Source organism: Centroberyx gerrardi, chromosome 16, assembly GCF_048128805.1.
Source record: "Centroberyx gerrardi isolate f3 chromosome 16, fCenGer3.hap1.cur.20231027, whole genome shotgun sequence".
Taxonomy (NCBI): Eukaryota; Metazoa; Chordata; class Actinopteri; order Beryciformes; family Berycidae; genus Centroberyx; species Centroberyx gerrardi.
Window position 1 is genome coordinate 24,580,735 of NC_136012.1, and position 18,579 is coordinate 24,599,313.

General features: G+C 40.6%; 1 protein-coding gene across 2 annotated transcripts in view; it reads right to left on the reverse strand.

Annotated features, from left to right (window-relative positions):
• npm1b (nucleophosmin 1b) overlaps positions 1-13,060 on the reverse strand; it is a 210,671-nt gene extending 197,611 nt beyond the window's left edge. For both annotated transcript variants that reach the window (XR_011785250.2, XM_071916210.2), the window contains exons 1-8: positions 12,990-13,060; positions 12,610-12,692; positions 11,662-11,781; positions 10,221-10,314; positions 10,021-10,112; positions 9,701-9,771; positions 8,934-9,006; positions 1,970-2,065 (exon numbers count right to left, since the gene is read on the reverse strand). Coding sequence is in view for 1 of the 2 variants with exons in the window: in XM_071916210.2 (XP_071772311.2) it covers positions 1,970-2,065; positions 8,934-9,006; positions 9,701-9,771; positions 10,021-10,112; positions 10,221-10,314; positions 11,662-11,781; positions 12,610-12,692; positions 12,990-13,038 (678 nt within the window). In the remaining variant the exon portion in view is untranslated. The remainder of the gene's footprint in view (positions 1-1,969; positions 2,066-8,933; positions 9,007-9,700; positions 9,772-10,020; positions 10,113-10,220; positions 10,315-11,661; positions 11,782-12,609; positions 12,693-12,989) is intronic.
• Positions 13,061-18,579: the final 5,519 nt, after the last annotated feature.

Sequence of the window (18,579 nt, forward strand, 5' to 3'; positions counted from 1 at the left end):
CAATCAGTCGCTAAAAACAATGACTGACACCCTTTTGGGAGAAGCACGAGTAAAGTGGTTAACAAGTTTACGACTGTGACGTCTGCTCCGAGGCATCAACCTCTCCAGATCCATCAATCAAACGACACCAGCTGCAAGATAAAGTTACTTCAGATCAGCACAACTCGAGTTAGCTGGTTCTCATGTCGAGCCTGTTATGCAAGAAGGTGTAGCTACATGCAGGGATGTGAGAGGTGAGAAATTCAGTACTGGCAACAGATCTGACAAGCCAATCTAATGACCAGTCACCTGCACTTAGGAAAGAAAAAAAAGACACCCACACCCGTTTCCTCGCTCCTCAGGGGCATCTGGAAGCGCAAGCTGCACCAGACATCAAACGCTGGTAATGAGAGCAATTGGGAGAAGGTGTGTCCAGGAAGTTAGGGGTGTGAAGAGGTTGTCGGGAGGGAACAGTTGTTGTGTAGAAGGGGAGAGGGGAGAGGGGTGCGGGGCGGGGGCCGGTCGAGGCTCCACGGGCCTGGGAGCTAAACTGGCGGGATGGTTTCGGCGGTTCAGCTGCCCATCGGCTAATCCCCCGGAGCATTTCGACAGCCACTGTGTTATGTCTGGACAGCGGCCATTACAGAATTAGCCGCACTCTCCCACACAGCAAGAACGCTGCGCCTGGGGGGGAATCGGTTTCTCGCCTCAGGTGTTTGGCGATCCAAGCGGCCTAGTGTTTAGCATCACAAACAATCATAGAGCTCTCTTTCAAGACGGCAGAGAAGATGTGACAATCTGTTTATGTCCGCTGGGAGCGAACAAAGCGCGCCTTCAGCAAAAGGCATGTGATATCAAACACGCAGCCTGCAGCCAGCGTTTGCATGCCAACACATAACATCTTATCTAAACTGAGTTTCTTTCATTTTTTTCCAAGTCATTTTTATCACAGTAACATGATTTGTGAAATGTGTAAACTTGCAGAAAAGCTTGCAAATTTGTATATGCTTGTGTGTGTGTGTGTGTGTGTGTGTGTGTGTGTGTGTGTGTGTGTGTCACAGAGGGTTGGGGGGCATCAAAGGTGGGCTGCAACTCAAGACAGCGGGGTCAGGCCAAGGGGTCGCAGGTTTAAACCTTGCCCCAGGAAACCCGTTTAGAGGTCAGGTGTGTTTGCTTAAAGAGAGCCAGAGTTCAAGCCTTGAGGTTTTGAGAGGCGGCTGTCCAAGACATTCCATCTGAGAAATTAACTATCAGCTTGAGCTAATTGCAACGTGCATTTATCGCATTCTTTGGCGGTGGAATGGCAAAGGCTCTCTGAGGTATTTTGACGTGTTTTAATAGTGAGGGCCAATACACACAAACAATTACCCTTGGTCAAAGATGCCCTGTGCACAGCAGTTATCTTCCCAGGTGCTGGTTTGTGCGGGAATCATTTTCCATACAAAGATGAAAGTATTCCCCACACTGAGAGGTTTCCAACCCCTTTCATTGCATTCGTATGTGTAATGTTTTTTCAGAGCAACAAGTGCACCGGCTTGTACAACGCATTTCACCTCCAGGCTTCATCAGGTTTGCACTTAACACATAAGTAGTTGGAAATGTCCGTGTCCTGTGGCAAAGAATGAAGTTGATTTCTGAATGGATGTTTTAAATTAGTGGTTCTCAGCTGCTTTATTCCAGCGGGAGTGATTTTCTTTTTTCATTTGTTATTGTTATCGTTACATTATTATTTGTGCCATGACCCAATCAAGAAACACAATATCCATCTATCCAAGTTAGTCTTGCTTGTTATCCTATTGGTGTGGTTTGTGACCCACCTGAGCCTTGACTCCCTAGTTTAGAGACACTGTTTTGAATGGCGTTTTTGATGAGCAGTTTACTCAGTTTTGTTTTAAGTGTACAGTATGATGGTTGTCCCCCTTTAACCACAAGAGCTATACCATGCACACAGTGTAAACAAAGCTGAGCAGGTGATATAGCTTTTCCCTACCTTAGTCTGTGGTTTGACCGCTGATCCTCCTGGTTTTCCTGCAGAGCCGTTTTGTTTCACCGCACTCTTGGGCTTCTTAACTGAAGACTCTGGGCTCTGAGTAACAAAACAAACACAACCGACGTTCTTAACAAGGTTTGCAAAAGCAGATTTCGGACAAAATATTATCCCCGAATTGATTTGATCACCACATTTTTTTAAGAGTTTGACTTGTATGATGGAAACGAAGCTTTTTGGAACTTTCTAAGCCCAACATAACTCAAATTACAGATCCATTTTACTCAAGTGTTTATAAAACATTACACGTTTGTTTCAAAAGCTCAGAAGATACATTTAATTGAGCAAATCACTGTAAACAAAGCCCAAAGTGGGGTGACAGTGTTTCAGCAGGGGGCGCCATTGCTGCCATAATATTAATGCCATAATATTAATGCTTAATATTCACCAAAATGTGATTGGTGTGCACTCAGTGTTTCCACTATTTCACACACAGGCTCAAGCTCTGGCCCCAATTCTTGGAGTTTAAAAATCACTCTATTTCTTGTTCTTTTAATTTAACCACGTATTTTATGTATTTGTGTCCTTCATTTTCTGTAAAGCACTTTGTGATAATAAAATTTGACTTGACTGGCACCCCTGGAGCAAAAAAACTACCACTGCTGCTAGAGAAAATCTGGAACTGAGATAACAGTATTTCGTCGTAACGTTAAGAATTCATGTTTTTATTCTGATTAATTATCCAAATAAAGAGATTTTTAGCTTTTCAACCTGTGCTTGAAACATAACTGAGACCAAAACAGGAACAATATGAAAACTGAAATTACCCCGGAGCACCACTGATGCCTAACATTACAGAGGAAACACTGGGCACACTTGATTAGTTTCTTACTGATCAGTTACTTAGTTGCCCAATGACCCTTGTTGTTCCTCTCCATACTGCAGGCCTTCCTGTCAGGTTTCCATTGCTCTCAGTCACCTGTGTAATTACCTTGTAATAGCTTAGGCAAGAACCTGCATTTTCTGAGCACTAACGTTTTCCTCGCAATCTCTGGTATTCGCTTTGGAATAGGCGAGAACTGTAATTGCCTGTGTTGACATAACTGGTACAAGGCAATTACACATGTAATTTCCTAGAGCAATGCCTGGGTAATGGACGGCGATGGAAGGCTGCCCCAATGAGGTGGGGAGGCATTTTTTGAAATGGAAAGATGTTCATACAGACAGATCTCAATCAAGGAAAGAACAATACGTTCTCTTCAAAATCTTCATAGATGCACTTCAGCACAGATAAAAGGTAAATTATGCGCTGTGTCATCAGAATCGCTTTCATTTTGAGGTGAGATGTTATAAGCCCTTTGGGTTTTTTTTTAATCTCACCAGCACAAATTAGTAACTTGTTTTTCTTCTTTGTGTTTTTTTTGTTTTTTTTATCATAGTGTGTTATCTGTGTTTTTTAATCACATTGATTCTATCTGTTGTCACTGTGCAAATAAACTGAACCAATCCCTTTGGCTACCAAGTGCAATAACAACACAAAAACAATTTGTCTGGATGTCATGTGTGCAGAGATATATTAACTACATTCACACTGTAGTTTTTTTGGATGTTCATATCTATTCTAGGATGTAACCCATTTCTGATGCCAATATGAACTGACAACAATGTCGAAAACATGCATGTGCACAGTAACATTAAAACAAAAACATGTCACATCCGTTTTCGTACCTATGCAAATTGCGCTTCTTTCAAACACCTTTCGATTACATTCATGTGGTCCAGATCGGAAATAAAAAAATCCAACTCCATTCAGCTTTTTTGCTGTTCACACTAGGGTTGGTCATCGCCGATGGCCGACAGTCATCGACCACTGAGCCCTCTACATCGCAACATCGTGATTTAAAGCACAAGTTTGTCGCCGCCATTATGCAAGGTGATTTGCCACCATCACTGATCAATATCCACTCACATCCGCTGGGCTGGCTGCCTTTTTTTTTTTTTTTTTAAATTCACTCACTGGTATATTCTGCAGTTACATCACTATGACTAGTATTTAAATATTTTTTTATAATCAGATGATCTGCTTAATGAGGTTGCTTAAGCATAGGCTATAGGGAGGAAAAGTAAAGAAAGACCGGGTGAGTAGGTGAGGATGGGCTGTGGGCTCAAATGTGCAAAAAATAGAAATAGTAATTAATATCCAACATAGGCTACATACATGTAAAAAGTATAAAAGAAAGTATATATAAAAATTTTAGTACCAGAGCAGCTCACATGAGAGCCTTGTCTGTTTCATAACGGACATATGGAAGAACATCTTTTCTTGTTCGTCTATAAAATCTGATGTTTATGTGTGTCACTTGGGAGGGAAAATCAGAATTGGGACACTTTCAGCTGCAGTGTGAACGTAGTCATTGACACCTTGTAGTTAAACAGTACACACTGCCAACAGGACAAGGACAACGGGATTTCACATTCAGTACAAAAAGAAGCAGTGTGTTCCATAGGAGTATTGAGTTGCCAGCTGGGTGGGAAAAGTAGCCAGGTAGGGGGGTCCGGGGACACGGCCCCCTGGGAAAGTTTTTGCCCCACAAGTTCAGTTTTAGTGCTCTCTCGCATAAGGGCTCTATTCTTGAGATTTGAAGGAGGATTAATCATTAGAATTGTCTTGGAACAGCAGAGCAAACCATCAGTATTATGCTGGTCTCTTAAGAGCTTTCTCTCGATGAGGACCTTGAATATTTTGAACAGTGGTAGGACAGTTATATACAGTAGAGGCTTTTAGTTAGTAGTTAATTAAGTAAATAACTAATTTTCAAGAAGATAAGATTGAGTCAAGATTATCTCGAAACTTGTCTGCCCTTAAAACAGATTAATAAACTTGTTTATGAAATTTACATTTTCACAAACATGGTTGACATTTGCATTTTCACAGCAAGATGCACAGTCACTAGGGAAACTAAGTTGGACCGATCAAAAAATCTTTTCAGGAGTGTTTTCATATAAAGGACGAAATAAATATCACCAAGAACAAATAAATAAAACCAACGATTAGCCTGTATGCACATGAAATAAATAAATAAATAAAAGAAGTTCAACATAAGCAGAAAAAAATCACGCATGTGGTCTTTGAACTCGCATTGCGACAACGCGACTGGCCTCTAAATTCTGCTCCGTGCTGCAGCCTGGCTGCATGGAGATACAACTCTATCCGATGGGTAGGTTTAAATTGCACATCAATGACAGTGTAAACAAACAAAGTGTCAAGGTATACACTCGCACACACTCACAACAGTTTCAGATACAAGTGAAAGTTTCAATTTCGTTTTCGTGATGTGGGCCTACAGTCTCTTTCTGAGTGGATGAAATGCAACAGATGCAGGAGAGAGAAGCAATAAATCGTTGAATAGAGTCAGATGCAGCCCGCTTTAAAACAAAAATCACCATTAACAAAAGTGGCTGGCTGGAAACACATTAGTGTTTGCCTATTTGGGCAAAAGCCGGCACTTGTAGAACACACTGGAGAAGGTGCAAGAGTCATACTATGGACAGTAGACGACATCACTCTGCACACACACACACACACACACACACATTCAATGCTCTATAGCTGTGTGCCTTCATTTCTCTGTAATACAAAAAGAGTGACATGGGTAGCTATGGAGCGAGAAAGTAGAAGGGTGAAGAAAAGGATTAAGGTCATGGTGGAGGAGGAGGAGGAGGAGGAGGAGGAGGGCGGGGGGTTGGGGGGGGGGGTGGAGGAGTTGGAGGAGAAGACAACAGAATAAATCAACAGGTGACAGAAATGCTCAGCTGTCATCTGACCCTGAGGCGAGGATCGGCGCTCACGTCGCAGGTATGCGCATCTGCCCCGCTTTGATCTTTTGCCTGGCACAGTTTGCACTTGGACGCCGTGTTTAAAAAAAAAAAAAAAAAAAAAAAAAAAAAAATCACAAACAGACACCCGCGTAAAAAAAACGAGGCACATACACACACGCACTCACACACTTGCAAGTGATTGTGCTAACACGCAAAACAAGTGTTCAAAGACAAAGAAAGGCCAGGTGCAAAGGAGAAATGGCACGAGAGACGATAAAAAAGGAGCAATGATATTAACAGTGGGATGACAGAAGGACAAAGATATGCGGGGGTTACAGAAAAATAGGGGAGGAAGTTTCCCATAACTAGTGTGCATGTGTTTGAGCATATATGTGTGTGTTTGTGTGTGTGTATGAATGTATGTGTGTGCATATGTAGATGTGTATGTTTGTATACGTTTGCATGCTTATATATGTGCATTTGTGTGTATGCATGTGTATTATGTACACGTGTAAATAAGTGTGTATATGCATGCATCTATGAGCGTGTGTGTGTGTGTGTGTACGTGCGTGTGTGTATGTGCGTGTGTGTGTGTGCCTGTATAGCATAACCTACATCTAGTGCCGTCTTGCTGGTGAGACGGTGAGAATTCAAGTAGATTACAGAGGAGAAATCCGATCATTACGCCACACAGACCCTGTGTTTTACTCTCGGAAAACAGGTGGGTACAAGAGGGAACAGGATGAAAAAGTTCCATGTTTTGTCTCAAACAAAATGGTGGACGGTCAGCGAGTGCAGAAATGGGAAGGGCCAGGAGAAATCAAATGCCACTTATATCATACAATCTGTGTGAGTTTAAAAAAAAAAAGTAGACATAAAAGGATCGGGGACCAATTACATCTGACACGGCATGGGAAAACTCTAGAAGCACAGAGAACTAACTTTCACAGCGAATATCTGAGGACGAGGCCTTGGCTGCCCTGACACCTGGTGGACAATGAAGGGGATTGGAAACGCTGCAAACAAGTTACAAATTGAAGTTTGGTTCCCTACCAAAACATTAGTTTGCACAGAAGGTGATTAAAGAACACAGCAAGAAGATATGATAATTGCTAATTTGTGCAGGTAAGAGAACAACTCTAAGGGGCTTTAAAAAACATCTCACCTCAAAAAGGACAAAAGAAAAAACAAAGCAAATCTGATTCCAGTCCCAGTAACTTTAACTAAGCATGATGGATTTGTCTGCACTTTTCCATAATTTACCTTCTCTGGTGTTTATACCGGTTAGATAGAACACAAGGAGAAATAGCTGAATAGGAGCATCAGTCCAGAGTGCAGTTTGTAATGCTAGACTTTCCAAGCATGAGTAACTGCTGGCTATCAGGTGTCAACATCAGTCTCCTACCCATGAAACCTTGCATTTTGGGGTCATTTCCTGTAGTTAGTTCAGACAGCATTCTCACTCAACAAACCACACCACAGTTCTCTCATGTTGAGGCGTCTAAGTGGCACCTTTGAGTGACATGGTTCTCACGGAATAACAGAGTTTGAATAAAAGTCTCCAAATATGCCCGGTGTGAGTGTGGCCCTCGGTTGGCATGTTGCACTTTCCATTTAATTTTCAGATTTAATGTCAGGGTGGACAGATCAGGTCATTTAAGTCAGAGGTCAGTTATATTACAGCAGGTTTGGAGGTTTGGGGGGTGGGGGGTGGGGGGTGGTTGGAGGTGTTGTGGGCCCATCATAATATCGGCAATGGGAAATGTCCATTTGATAACCCTACTGACACACCGGCTCTCACCCAAACCCTGTTTTCTTCTTTCTTCTATATGTATCAACTTATGTATGTCTATCAACTTAGATATATATATCCTATAATGCAGTGATTCTCAACCTTTTTCATATCAAGGACCCCTAATTTAGTACACAATAGAGCCATGGACCCCCATTTGATAGGATTTTTTCTCTCGGACCCAAATCTGAGAATATTTTTATTGTTAGATACGATTTTGTCCAGAATTCCATGACTATCTGTATTGTAGGTAGAGAGATAACAGTGAAACTATGATCAAAATAGTCCTTCTTCTACATTCTCTAATTGCGTTAACTTAATTTATGAATTTTGCTGGGGACCCCCTGGAATCCCCTCAAGGACCCCTGGTGGTCCCTGGACCCCACCTAGAGAACCACTGCTATAATGTACTTTATATACATATATATATGTGCATATTGCAGTAGATTGACATTATTGTGTTTTGTTTATATGAGAGCTAATGGTACTAATGGCCACCAAGTGAAGCTGTTAATTTCTTTACCAGTAGGTGACTCTGCACACCACATCTACTGTGGATCATAGGAACATAGGATAATAGTGCATTTGCGGTCAGGTTGGCCAAGACATAATGCCATTTTCTTAGCATCATGGTAGCAGAAGTTATCGAGTTAACTAACTTCCAAGTCAGTAAACAGCCTTACCGCTAATCCCAAGCTCTTCCGCTCCCGACCGGTTTGTCACGTTTCTGTTCAACATTTTTAGAGGCGATGGTCTTTGTCAAATAGCGCCCGGTTCCTCTGGACTTCTGTAATCAGTTCCTCAGCAAGCAACACGCCATCACTGCAGTGAATCAGTGAACTACCAAATTCTCCCACCCCATCCTTTGTAGAACTTTAGTTTGATTGGTTGAAAATGTTTTATCGTTGTCTCTGCATCCAAAAAATCTGGCATTGCGCGCATACCGGAAATTCTCGCGGTGACGACGTCACTAAAAAATATTTAAGACCCATCCAATCTGAATTTAAGACAACTTAATACTTTTCAAGGCCTTTTATTAGTAAATGTCTATTTAAGACATTTTAAGACTTTTTAAGGACCCGCGGCCACCCTGGACATATCTGCTTTTTTCAGTTTCCCATATCCCTCTCAATGTTACACACTGCATGTGTTGAAATTGTCAGCTGCATGTGTTTATTAACCTCAATCTATCTTTTCTTTTATGTTCATACTTATTTTTATTTTTTTTTACACAGTATGCTATAACTATAGCTGCACCGCTGTGCCAAATTTGCCCATGGGGATCATTAAGGTTTCACTTTCATCCAATCTTATCTTTTACAGAATGAACAAAAAACATAACCAAACCAAGCTTACTTTTTTGGGTTGTTTTACGGAATTCTTCTGAATCTTCACATCATCTTCATCACTTTCATCATCGTCATCGTCACTACAAATGAAATAGGGGGGGGGAATAAAACGCAATGTGTTACAGTTGGGAAGTCTTAAATAATTCATGGAAAAATGTTGAATAAAAAAGCAAATGTAAGCATTCCTATCACGGCATGTAGGCCCTGCTGTCCCACTCTGTTACTACCAGCTGTTGAACCAAGTCCTGTAGAAATACTTTGCTTGGTGAATAAACTGATTCCTTATATACTTTGTAGGATTTTGTCAAAGCCCAGTTTCTGGCAAACCCAACTCAAATTCATAAATCAACCAAGTTTATTGGCGTAGTCCAGGAATAGTTGAACCAGGTGTATGACTGTGACGAACTGTAACAAAAATCTACACATTGATTTACTCTGCATGACGTACACTTCACTTGTTTTTAAGGCACAACCAGAATCTTAGGGGTACTTAAGGGAAAACCCACCACCAAAAACCAAAGCATAAAATGTATCCTCAGATTGACTGACAGAGCTTTAATTTGACTAAGATTTTAGGTAGAGAAATGTGTTACTGGTCAAACTTCCCATCAGGATGTAGGAATATATACAACATAATATTTATTATATATATATATATATCTTTTTATTTTATTTTTTTTATGACCTGGCACTCTCAGTTGTGTACTATTCCAAAAAGTCAGACCAGATCACAGACATGGGAAGGAATTAATTCAGTATAAATACAAAGCTTACTCATCATCATCTTCATCACTGTCTTCTTCATCGTCGTCATCATCATCATCTGAGTCCATCTTTAGTTTTTTCTGCAAGATAAAATACATCATCATTATGTATTCAAACAATGCCAGACACACTATGAAGAGTATTACAGTATTACATAGGGGCTGAATGATAATGGATTTTTTTAGGATCCAATACTGATATTGACATTTGAGGAGCTAAATTATTGGTTAATTGTTTATCTTTTAATATAGACTTTTTTGTGATAGCATGTTTTCTCTTTGCATTACACTGTAGGTAAATTAATTCAAAGAAATGATGAAGGTAAATACCAATGCAGGCTTCTTCCCCATCATCAGGCTTGCAGGCCTCTTCACAGGCGACGAGTTGTTCTCCTCTTCTTCATCGTCTGAATCCTTCACACCTACAAAGTGACCATGGGTTACAGCATCCTTTAAGTCGTGTTCTGTGAGGTACATGTAGTAACAGTAGTATCAGCAACAGTAGTAGTGGCAGTAACATGTCTACTCACTAACAAAATGCTGTCCACTAATGTGTACTGGTCCAGAGCCAGACTGGAGACGGAAGGTGACTGGAGGGGTGATCTCAAATCCACCTAGACTCATCTAGACAAAAAACAAGAGGAGAATGTCACAGCCCTGAAATAAGCAAAAACATTATCTAACACACTTTTTTTTTTTTGCATTCATTGACAGGGCGCTGTGCTCGTATTCCTCACTACTGGTTGCTGGTAATCTATCAATTAAAAGTTTATTCTACTGATGTGCTCATTCTAAGTAGTTCTGGATAGGGGCATGAGGTTAAAGACGAGATGAAATGAAAAATGCCTTTTTAACCCTTTTAGATCACATCCCCGGTCATACTGTGCACCTATTTAACAATATATGCCAAAAAAAATACCAAAAATCAATTTCATTGTATTCTTATATCAAAATTCAATCATGTTTTCTTCCTGTAAAACAAAATATGCCGTGTGCTTACGTAAGCATGCCCGTAACTAATTTCAACCAATAATATCATGACATCCACCCATCAATCTTCAACTTTTAGCGCACAGAGCTAAGATTCATTAGTTAGCTAGCTAGCAACAGCATGGTACTTCGGTGTGTCTTCGGGCGTTATGACACGCCCACTTTTCAACGTTCAAATCAAATTCCTCCCAACGTTATGTCCCGCCTGTCTTTCCTGTTTCACTCGGAAATACGTCACGATACGGAAGTTAGACACTCTCGAAATGCCGTTTCATCTCGACTTTAAAGACTAAAATGTCAATGTCTAAATGCAGAAACATTATGCTGAGAATGCACTTATTACAATAACATGCAAATATCTGATCTTTACAACAAGACATCCCATAGCTTGAAAACAAAGTTCAAGCTAACCCTAACCCTTTAACAAAGCAATTTAATTATTTTATTGTTAACCAAGAAAAGGGATCATTAAAAATATTGTTTTTTATGATCTATTCTAATAGCGTAATATTATATAATTGAAATGTAATTATATACCAATTTGGTTGAGTGTATCCCACCCTCTACATGGGACAGTTACATAGGAATGACAGAAATACCAGAATATCAATATGAAGGGGAATTACTGAACTTGGACACGGTCTATAAGCAAGATTCCATGAAAACAGGAACATCTGCTACACATATGAAGAGTTTAATCCAATTGCTGCTTTTCCGCACATTTAATCTCTCACAGACCAATTCGTTTCAGTTATTTACCTTTTGACTTTCTCAAAATTTAAGTAAAAACACTGGAGTGAACAATGTGTTTTACATCACAGCTCTATCGAGTTCACCCAGGTTTTGGTATGAGTGATTAAGCGTGCAGGAAACACAAAAGCGCACAGCAGACACAAAAAATGGCTCTCATAATCAGAGTAAGATCAATAATCAGATTACTATGCTCGTTAAAATGCTGAGATTGACAGTGTTCAGACTCACAGATGGCAGGACGGACGGCTTCAAGACAACCAGTGGCACTTTGGTCGTCTTCCCATCGTAGGTGAGGCCCTCGATTTCCACCATGTGGAACTTATCCTCAGCCTCCGCACCCAAACACACCTGAACACAGACACAGCTCATTCTTAAAAACAACATTTCCACATCTTGTCATGATCAGGCTGTTACTGTCCCTGATATCTGTCTCTTTGTCTAGTTACAAATAGATACAGCAGGTGAATTCACCATGAGTAGTGCATCAGGCCACTGCAAAAACTCTTCTGCATGTGGTAATGAAATACACCTGGATTGTTTTGTCTGACTGTCCTGGTGGGGGATCAGTCTATGAACTGGCCTTCCCAAGGTTTCTAGGTAGATCTGTTATTTCTTTACAATATGCTAATTTGCTTGTTGTGTCTTTATTTTGTTTCCTTCCTTGTGTTATATTCCTTCCTTGTGTGTGATTGATTGCGGATTGATTTCAGTTAGATCTAGGTAGGCTCATTCTCTGTAAAGTCCTTTGAGACAGGCTGTGTGATGTGGGGGTATATAAAGAAATTTGACTTCACTTGACTGGAAAATGACAAACCTTAAGCCAAAAATGGAAAGGTCAAATTAACTGGGTCTACCACCCTCTTAATGATAGATAGACAGATAGATAGATAGATAATTGTCCTCCAAGAACAGGAATAAAACACAAAAGACAGTTCAAAGTACACTGGCACTGGAGATATACAGACAATTTTGCCAAAAGTAGTCCATGTTATTGTGTTATTGAGGCAGTTACTTTATAAACAAAATCAAACTTCAAGTAACAGTTTCATTTCACCCACTTGGAACTTAATTTTGAAACATGCTTGAGAGTTGCACTCCTTGTATTCTGCTGTAGCTACATGCTGTGCTTGCATCGCAGTTCACTACCGCTATGTGCAATAGGAGTATTTTGCTTACTGCTTTGAGTGACAGCTGTTGCTCCGTATCATCGTCCTCTACGTCAACTTTAAACTCCTTTTTGTCCGATTTGAGAGTACAACCTAGGATGAAAACGATACGTGCAGCAAATTAACGTTATGTGCGCATTTACTTTGTAGTATACAAACAAATGCAAACCCTGGTTACAGATAGGAGGGTTTAATCCTGCTAAATGTGGCTCCCTTGCTCGGCTAGCTAACAAAAGGGCTGAATTGGCGCGAGTGGGAGCAGGCGGGTTAGCCAGGTATTTATCTCTCTGTTAGCTAAAATGTCGAAAATGGTCATCTCTGTATGACAACATGGCGATATAACTGATTGTGCAACTACATATTTTAGCTTGGTAGAATAGGCGAGCTCACCAAACAAGTACATTTGTGGTCTGCTCAAATCTGGGATGTCGTCCTCCATCTTTGTCGTGGGTGGCTACACTTCCGTCAACTGGTGTGACGGACACATCAGCGAGCCAATGAGACAGCAGAAAACGTTGGGGCGAAAGATACATTGGGCCAGTTGAATTCGAGACTGGGCGGGGCGAATTAAACTGAAAACCTTGAACTGTTTTAACGGATGAACACTGGATGGAGCTGCTGTAAAAGGTTTAAAATAACTGTCAACCTCCAGCAGAGGCTAGCCTGTGATAGAAAACCAGCCATGGGTTATATGGACTTCCATCACTGGCTTTCATTCAATGCAAGCCTGCAGTATGAATTTACTAAAAGCTACAGGGTATTTAAACATCTGCCAGTGTCTTTTTCATCCAGGCACTTTAATGAGTTCTTCACATAAAAGTCAAAGCTTTTAAAATTGAGATTAGGACATTCTCCCTAATGTCCACTGCTAAATGTGTTGTTTGGGCTAAATGAAATAGGCCTTTGGCCAGTGATATTAAAAGTCCAGCCCTGGGGGCGCGTGCAGTCTGTGAGAGTCTTCTGTGGTTCTTAATAATATTGATAATAAAATGGAGAGCTGTGGCAAACTCAGTTATAAAGGAAGAAATTAACCTGCTATAAAATTGTCCAAACTACATGCTTAATGCATGGCACGTTTGTTTTGAGAAAAAGCCTAACCCAACTTTAATTGACTGTATAAAAATAGATTATTTGTTTATTCATTTTGGGATTTGTTTGTTTAATTCATGAAGATACAGCATATTTCCTGTACAGGCAGATCACACTATTCAAATGATCAAATTTGGTGCAGCGGCAGATACTAACCTGCATTTATTTTATAGTGGTTTTTTTTTTTTACTTTCTTCATCCCATACCATTAGCTAAAATACACTGTTTTCATTTCATTAGCAAAGAATAGCAATGACAGCAAACATTGTCAAAATGTTCATCATGAAAATAGACACTGTGTCAACTGGCCCTGTCAGTTTTTCAGAGTGGCTGTTTAAACAGTCCCTGCTGTAGGTTATGTCAATCAAACTGGCCCTTATTTCTTGTAATTCTAAGCAGCATATTATTAAATCCTGTGACACTCTTTTCTCTTGCACCCCTCCACAGGGAGGTCAGAGGTCAGGCTCAGCTACAGACCAACACCCTGGAGCTGGTGGGGATTCAGTGTTTTGCTCAAAGGCACTTCAGCAGGGCGGGTGCTTGCTGTCAAGCTTGAACCAAGACCTTCCAGTTGAAGGAAGGTCTACCTACTCATTACACCTTCCTGCGGGCTGCTGGCCTTTCTACTTCAACATAAACTATATTATTATCTTTGTAGATGAAAAAACGTTCCTACCTTTTCACCCAGGCTCTTATTTCTTTACCCAGCACTTCTCTTTTGTACAGTACAGCCTCTCTTGTCAGGTTGCTGTCTCTTTGACCCTTGCACTCCTTATTATTGGTTGATTATAATGGGGGGAACCTATGAATTTAAACTTATTCTACAGCTGCACTCATTGTAATTCACTCTGGATACGAGTGTCTGTCTGAAGTCTAAATGTAAAACGGCAGCTAAGTTGCTTAATAGTGAAACATTTTCCAAAGCTTAATAGTCGCATGACACTGTGAAGGTAACTGGCCCCTATCAAGCAGGCGTTGAGTCACAGAGCTACCAGTATTACCCAGAAGGAATGACTCGTCTTCATGCATGCCTGAAAGCTCAAGAAGGTTTTAATGTGTCACAAACTGCCGGGACACGTCTGAGGATCCGCTCTCATAGCTGATACGCTGCTGCTGGTGCAGGTGAACTTACTCAACACGTTTGCTTGGTATCCTTCTGTGGGTCTCCTTAGATGTGGGAGGAGAAGAAATTGCTTTTATTGATACTTAGTCATTTCATTATTTATTCCCCAGCTGCATCCTATCATAATACGGCCCGTATGCATTTTTATATGGATTATTAATACTCACTGTATTGTTAAATAGTTTCCAAGTTGAAAATAACAAAAATTTTACAGCTTTGTTCTTCATTATTATTATGACCTACTTCTGAATCACCCAGTATGTTAATATTGCATAACCATTCTCTTTTGTAGCTTTACAATTTGCACCAGGGTTTATAGGATAATCTGAGGGTTTGATGCGAATGGGGCATAGATGACATTTTGGCTGAAAATTAGTATTAAATATCATTGGAAAGCTCTTGTTGAGCTCTATCTGATGGTCAAAAGAGCACATTTGTAATCATAAACAAAATTGAATTAAAGGGGAAAATCCAAAAGTCTCAAGTGTCCAAGACTCTAGATTAAGTTTGGTGCAAAAAGGGTGTAACTGCACTTAATAGCTTTTTATAGAATATCAGTTTTCTGAATCTTAATCTCTGTAAATAATATAAATAGCTCCTATGTTATGTTGTGAATAACAATCATTAAAAGTTTTGGTTTTGCCCTGCAATAAAATTAGGAAAATATCACTTACCCCCCTTTTTGCTCTAAATCCTCAGATTTAGTGTGTGTGTGTGTGCATGTAGATGTACATCCATGAGTGTATATGTATGTGTGTGAGCACAGATACACTGATTTTGCTTTTGTGTGTGCGTGAGCATGTGCATGCTTGCTTTTTGTCTATGCATGTACGCTTGTATGCAAAAATGCATGTGTGTAAGTGTGTGCGCATGCGTGTGTGTGTGTGTGTGTGTGTGTGCGTGTGTGTGTGTGTGTGTGTGTGTCAGAGACAGAGAGGGAGAACCATGAAAGCATGTCATGTCAGCAGGTCAGGTTAGCTCTGGAGTCTCTGTCATATTGTCAGGCTGCAGAGTGAGTCCTTCAGTCTTCACTCCAGGCAGCAGGAAGCGGCTCACTGCTTTTGGTTTTTCCAGGTACAAAAGCTGACTGTTCTGCATAAAATAACAGCCATTTTGATAAAATCATTACATCCAAAATGTGAAGACATATAGCAGTAAAACAGTATTTCCCTCCTAACATATCTCTGTCATACATACATACATACATACATACATGCCTTAGGGACATATGAATATTTTGTTAAAGTGCCCCTTTTATAGGAAGTCAACTTTTCTTCTATTTATATACGTATATGATCAAAGATGTTTAATGAAGACATTGTTTCAAAAATCCACCTTTTTTTTAGGCAGCTTGAGCCCGGAAACGCATCACAGCTGGACTTGCTCCTGATTGGCTCCCCTCACCAAAGAATGACTGAATTGGAAAAGGAAATCCTTTTCCTATTGGAAAAGGATTGGAAGTTGAAAGCCTCCACTCAGCAGGTTTACCTCATCTGAATTAGAGGAGCTGCTGCGCTGCTGTCTAATTCAGTTGTCTGAGTCTGTTGGAGACTTAGTCTTCACATTCATTCAATTTAACAAATTCAATTAAACTTTTAACTAAACTACATTTATTTGCAAAACATTACGCCGAACATTATTCTTATCCTGAGCCAGAGTAGATTTGAAAACAAAACCATTGCTTACTTGTGGTTGCTTTCTAATGTCATCAATTATTTTAAGTTTATGCTGCTGATACACTCATTTTAAATCACTCTGGGTAAAATCTTCAGCTAAATAGCCATAATGTAAATGTAAAATGTGTAACTATTTTGACATTTTTACCCACTCACTCATGCTCAAAAATCTGCCTTCAGCAACATGTTTATAGATTTACATGACATGAATCACTCATATCTGACCAAAAATCAGATGTAGCTGTATAAATTCAAGTTTACAGTATATCAAATGTTGTGTATTGTGGGAATGTATAAATGTACCTACATTTAGATTTAGGGCTAGCAACACACTGGGACTGTCTCTAGTTTAGTATTTTCCCTCCACAGTCAAATTCCACTGCAATAAGGAATCATTATTTTGCATGAAGCGGCCTGCACACTGTACATGTAACCCAAACTAACGGGCCGCAGCAGTGTCTTAAAGTCAAGAACCATAAAGGGCTTTTGTCAACAAAGCCTCACATGTCAACACATTAGCAATGGTCTAATAGATTTTGGCAGTGTAAGACCGCGGATTGCTTTCTCTGAAATGTAGTGGTTACACCAGCTGTCATAGCCTGAAAATGGTTGTTAGGACTTTGGCCTGATATTATTACATCTGGTATCAAGTAAACCGTTCAGCGGTGGCTCCCGAGTAAGAATCTCAATATCTCGCCCAGGCTCATTTAGACGTATTATTAAAGTAATCATGTGTGGACGTACCGCAGATAGGCTTTTGGGTCTCAAGCCATAAACAAGTTATGAGCCAGGCTGTACAGTATAATTGGTCACACTTTATTTTGATAGTCCTGCTGATACTTAGCCTACTGACTATAATGTGTCACTGAAAAGTCTACTGAGTTTCAAGTGATACAATAGTGTGAAAAGCAGTCTTTGGATATTCATTATCTGGGTTAGGGTTAATAGGGTTAGGGTTACATAGTCTGTAAAGATTAAGCAAATAGGCAAGTGTCACTTTGTTGAACATTTACGTTTTGTCACCTGATAGTTGAGTCCCAACATTGGACTATCCATATAAAGTTTATAATGAACCGCATAATTTTGGAAAATGGCCATTTAACACCAAATATGCCATTTACTGGAGGTCTTACAGTGCTGTTTTAGTTTGGGTGACTCCAGTGGGATTTGAACCTCTAACCCTGGCAGTGTCAGTGCTTTGCTCAACCCACTGAGCCGGTGAAGCCATCACAGCTCCCAGACTATGATGTAAATGTTTACTGCAGTTCACAGGAATGGAAACAACTGATAGGAGCGGGTTGAGCGTGACCCAGAGCACAGCAGCCTATGTGATGAGTAGTATTTTGGTGCCCTGCTCAAAACAAAGTGCTTGATAGGAAGTCTGATATACACTGAGCCTCTTGCTCTTGTTCATCTTGTGTGGTGACATTTTATTGGATAAGGACAGGCGGCGAGAGAGAAAGAGAGAGAGAGAGAGAGAGGGGGGGGGGGGGGTGAGAAATAAATACAGAGCCACGACAAGAGAGCAGGAGAAAAAAAAAAAAAATCTTTAAGCACCTGTAGTAAAACACAATGCACGCTTTTGAAAACAGTGAAGGGAGGAATTTTTGCAGAATGGGCCAAGTCACGTCTTCATGGCATCGGAGACAGAGAGATGAAAGCAGCAGGGACGCGGTTTTGGCCAGAGGAAATGGGGGTTGAGTAGGCGTCACCTGGAGAACCGCCTGCTATTGACAGGATCCCAACCAGGCAAGACGCCCTCTAAACTGACTAAACATAGAGCCTACGTTTGAGAGAGAAGCGGCTCGGTGGTGTTGGGGGTGGCTGCACTTGCAGACAGCTGTTTCGAACCAGATCATCAAGCTAGTCTGAGCCCCGTCCCGGAGGCTCGGCGAGCCAGATGCCGTTGATATGCCAACAAAAGGTGCACAATGTTGATTATTTACCCAGGAGTTTGTGACACCCAATTCTGTCATAAGGTGTGTGCTTGGTATTTTTCGGCAGGCATGGCCAAGACTAACAGTAGGCCAACGCACGCACAGTCCCAACGCAGTGGAGCGATTTCCTGCGGGGAGGTGCAACGAGGCCCAAA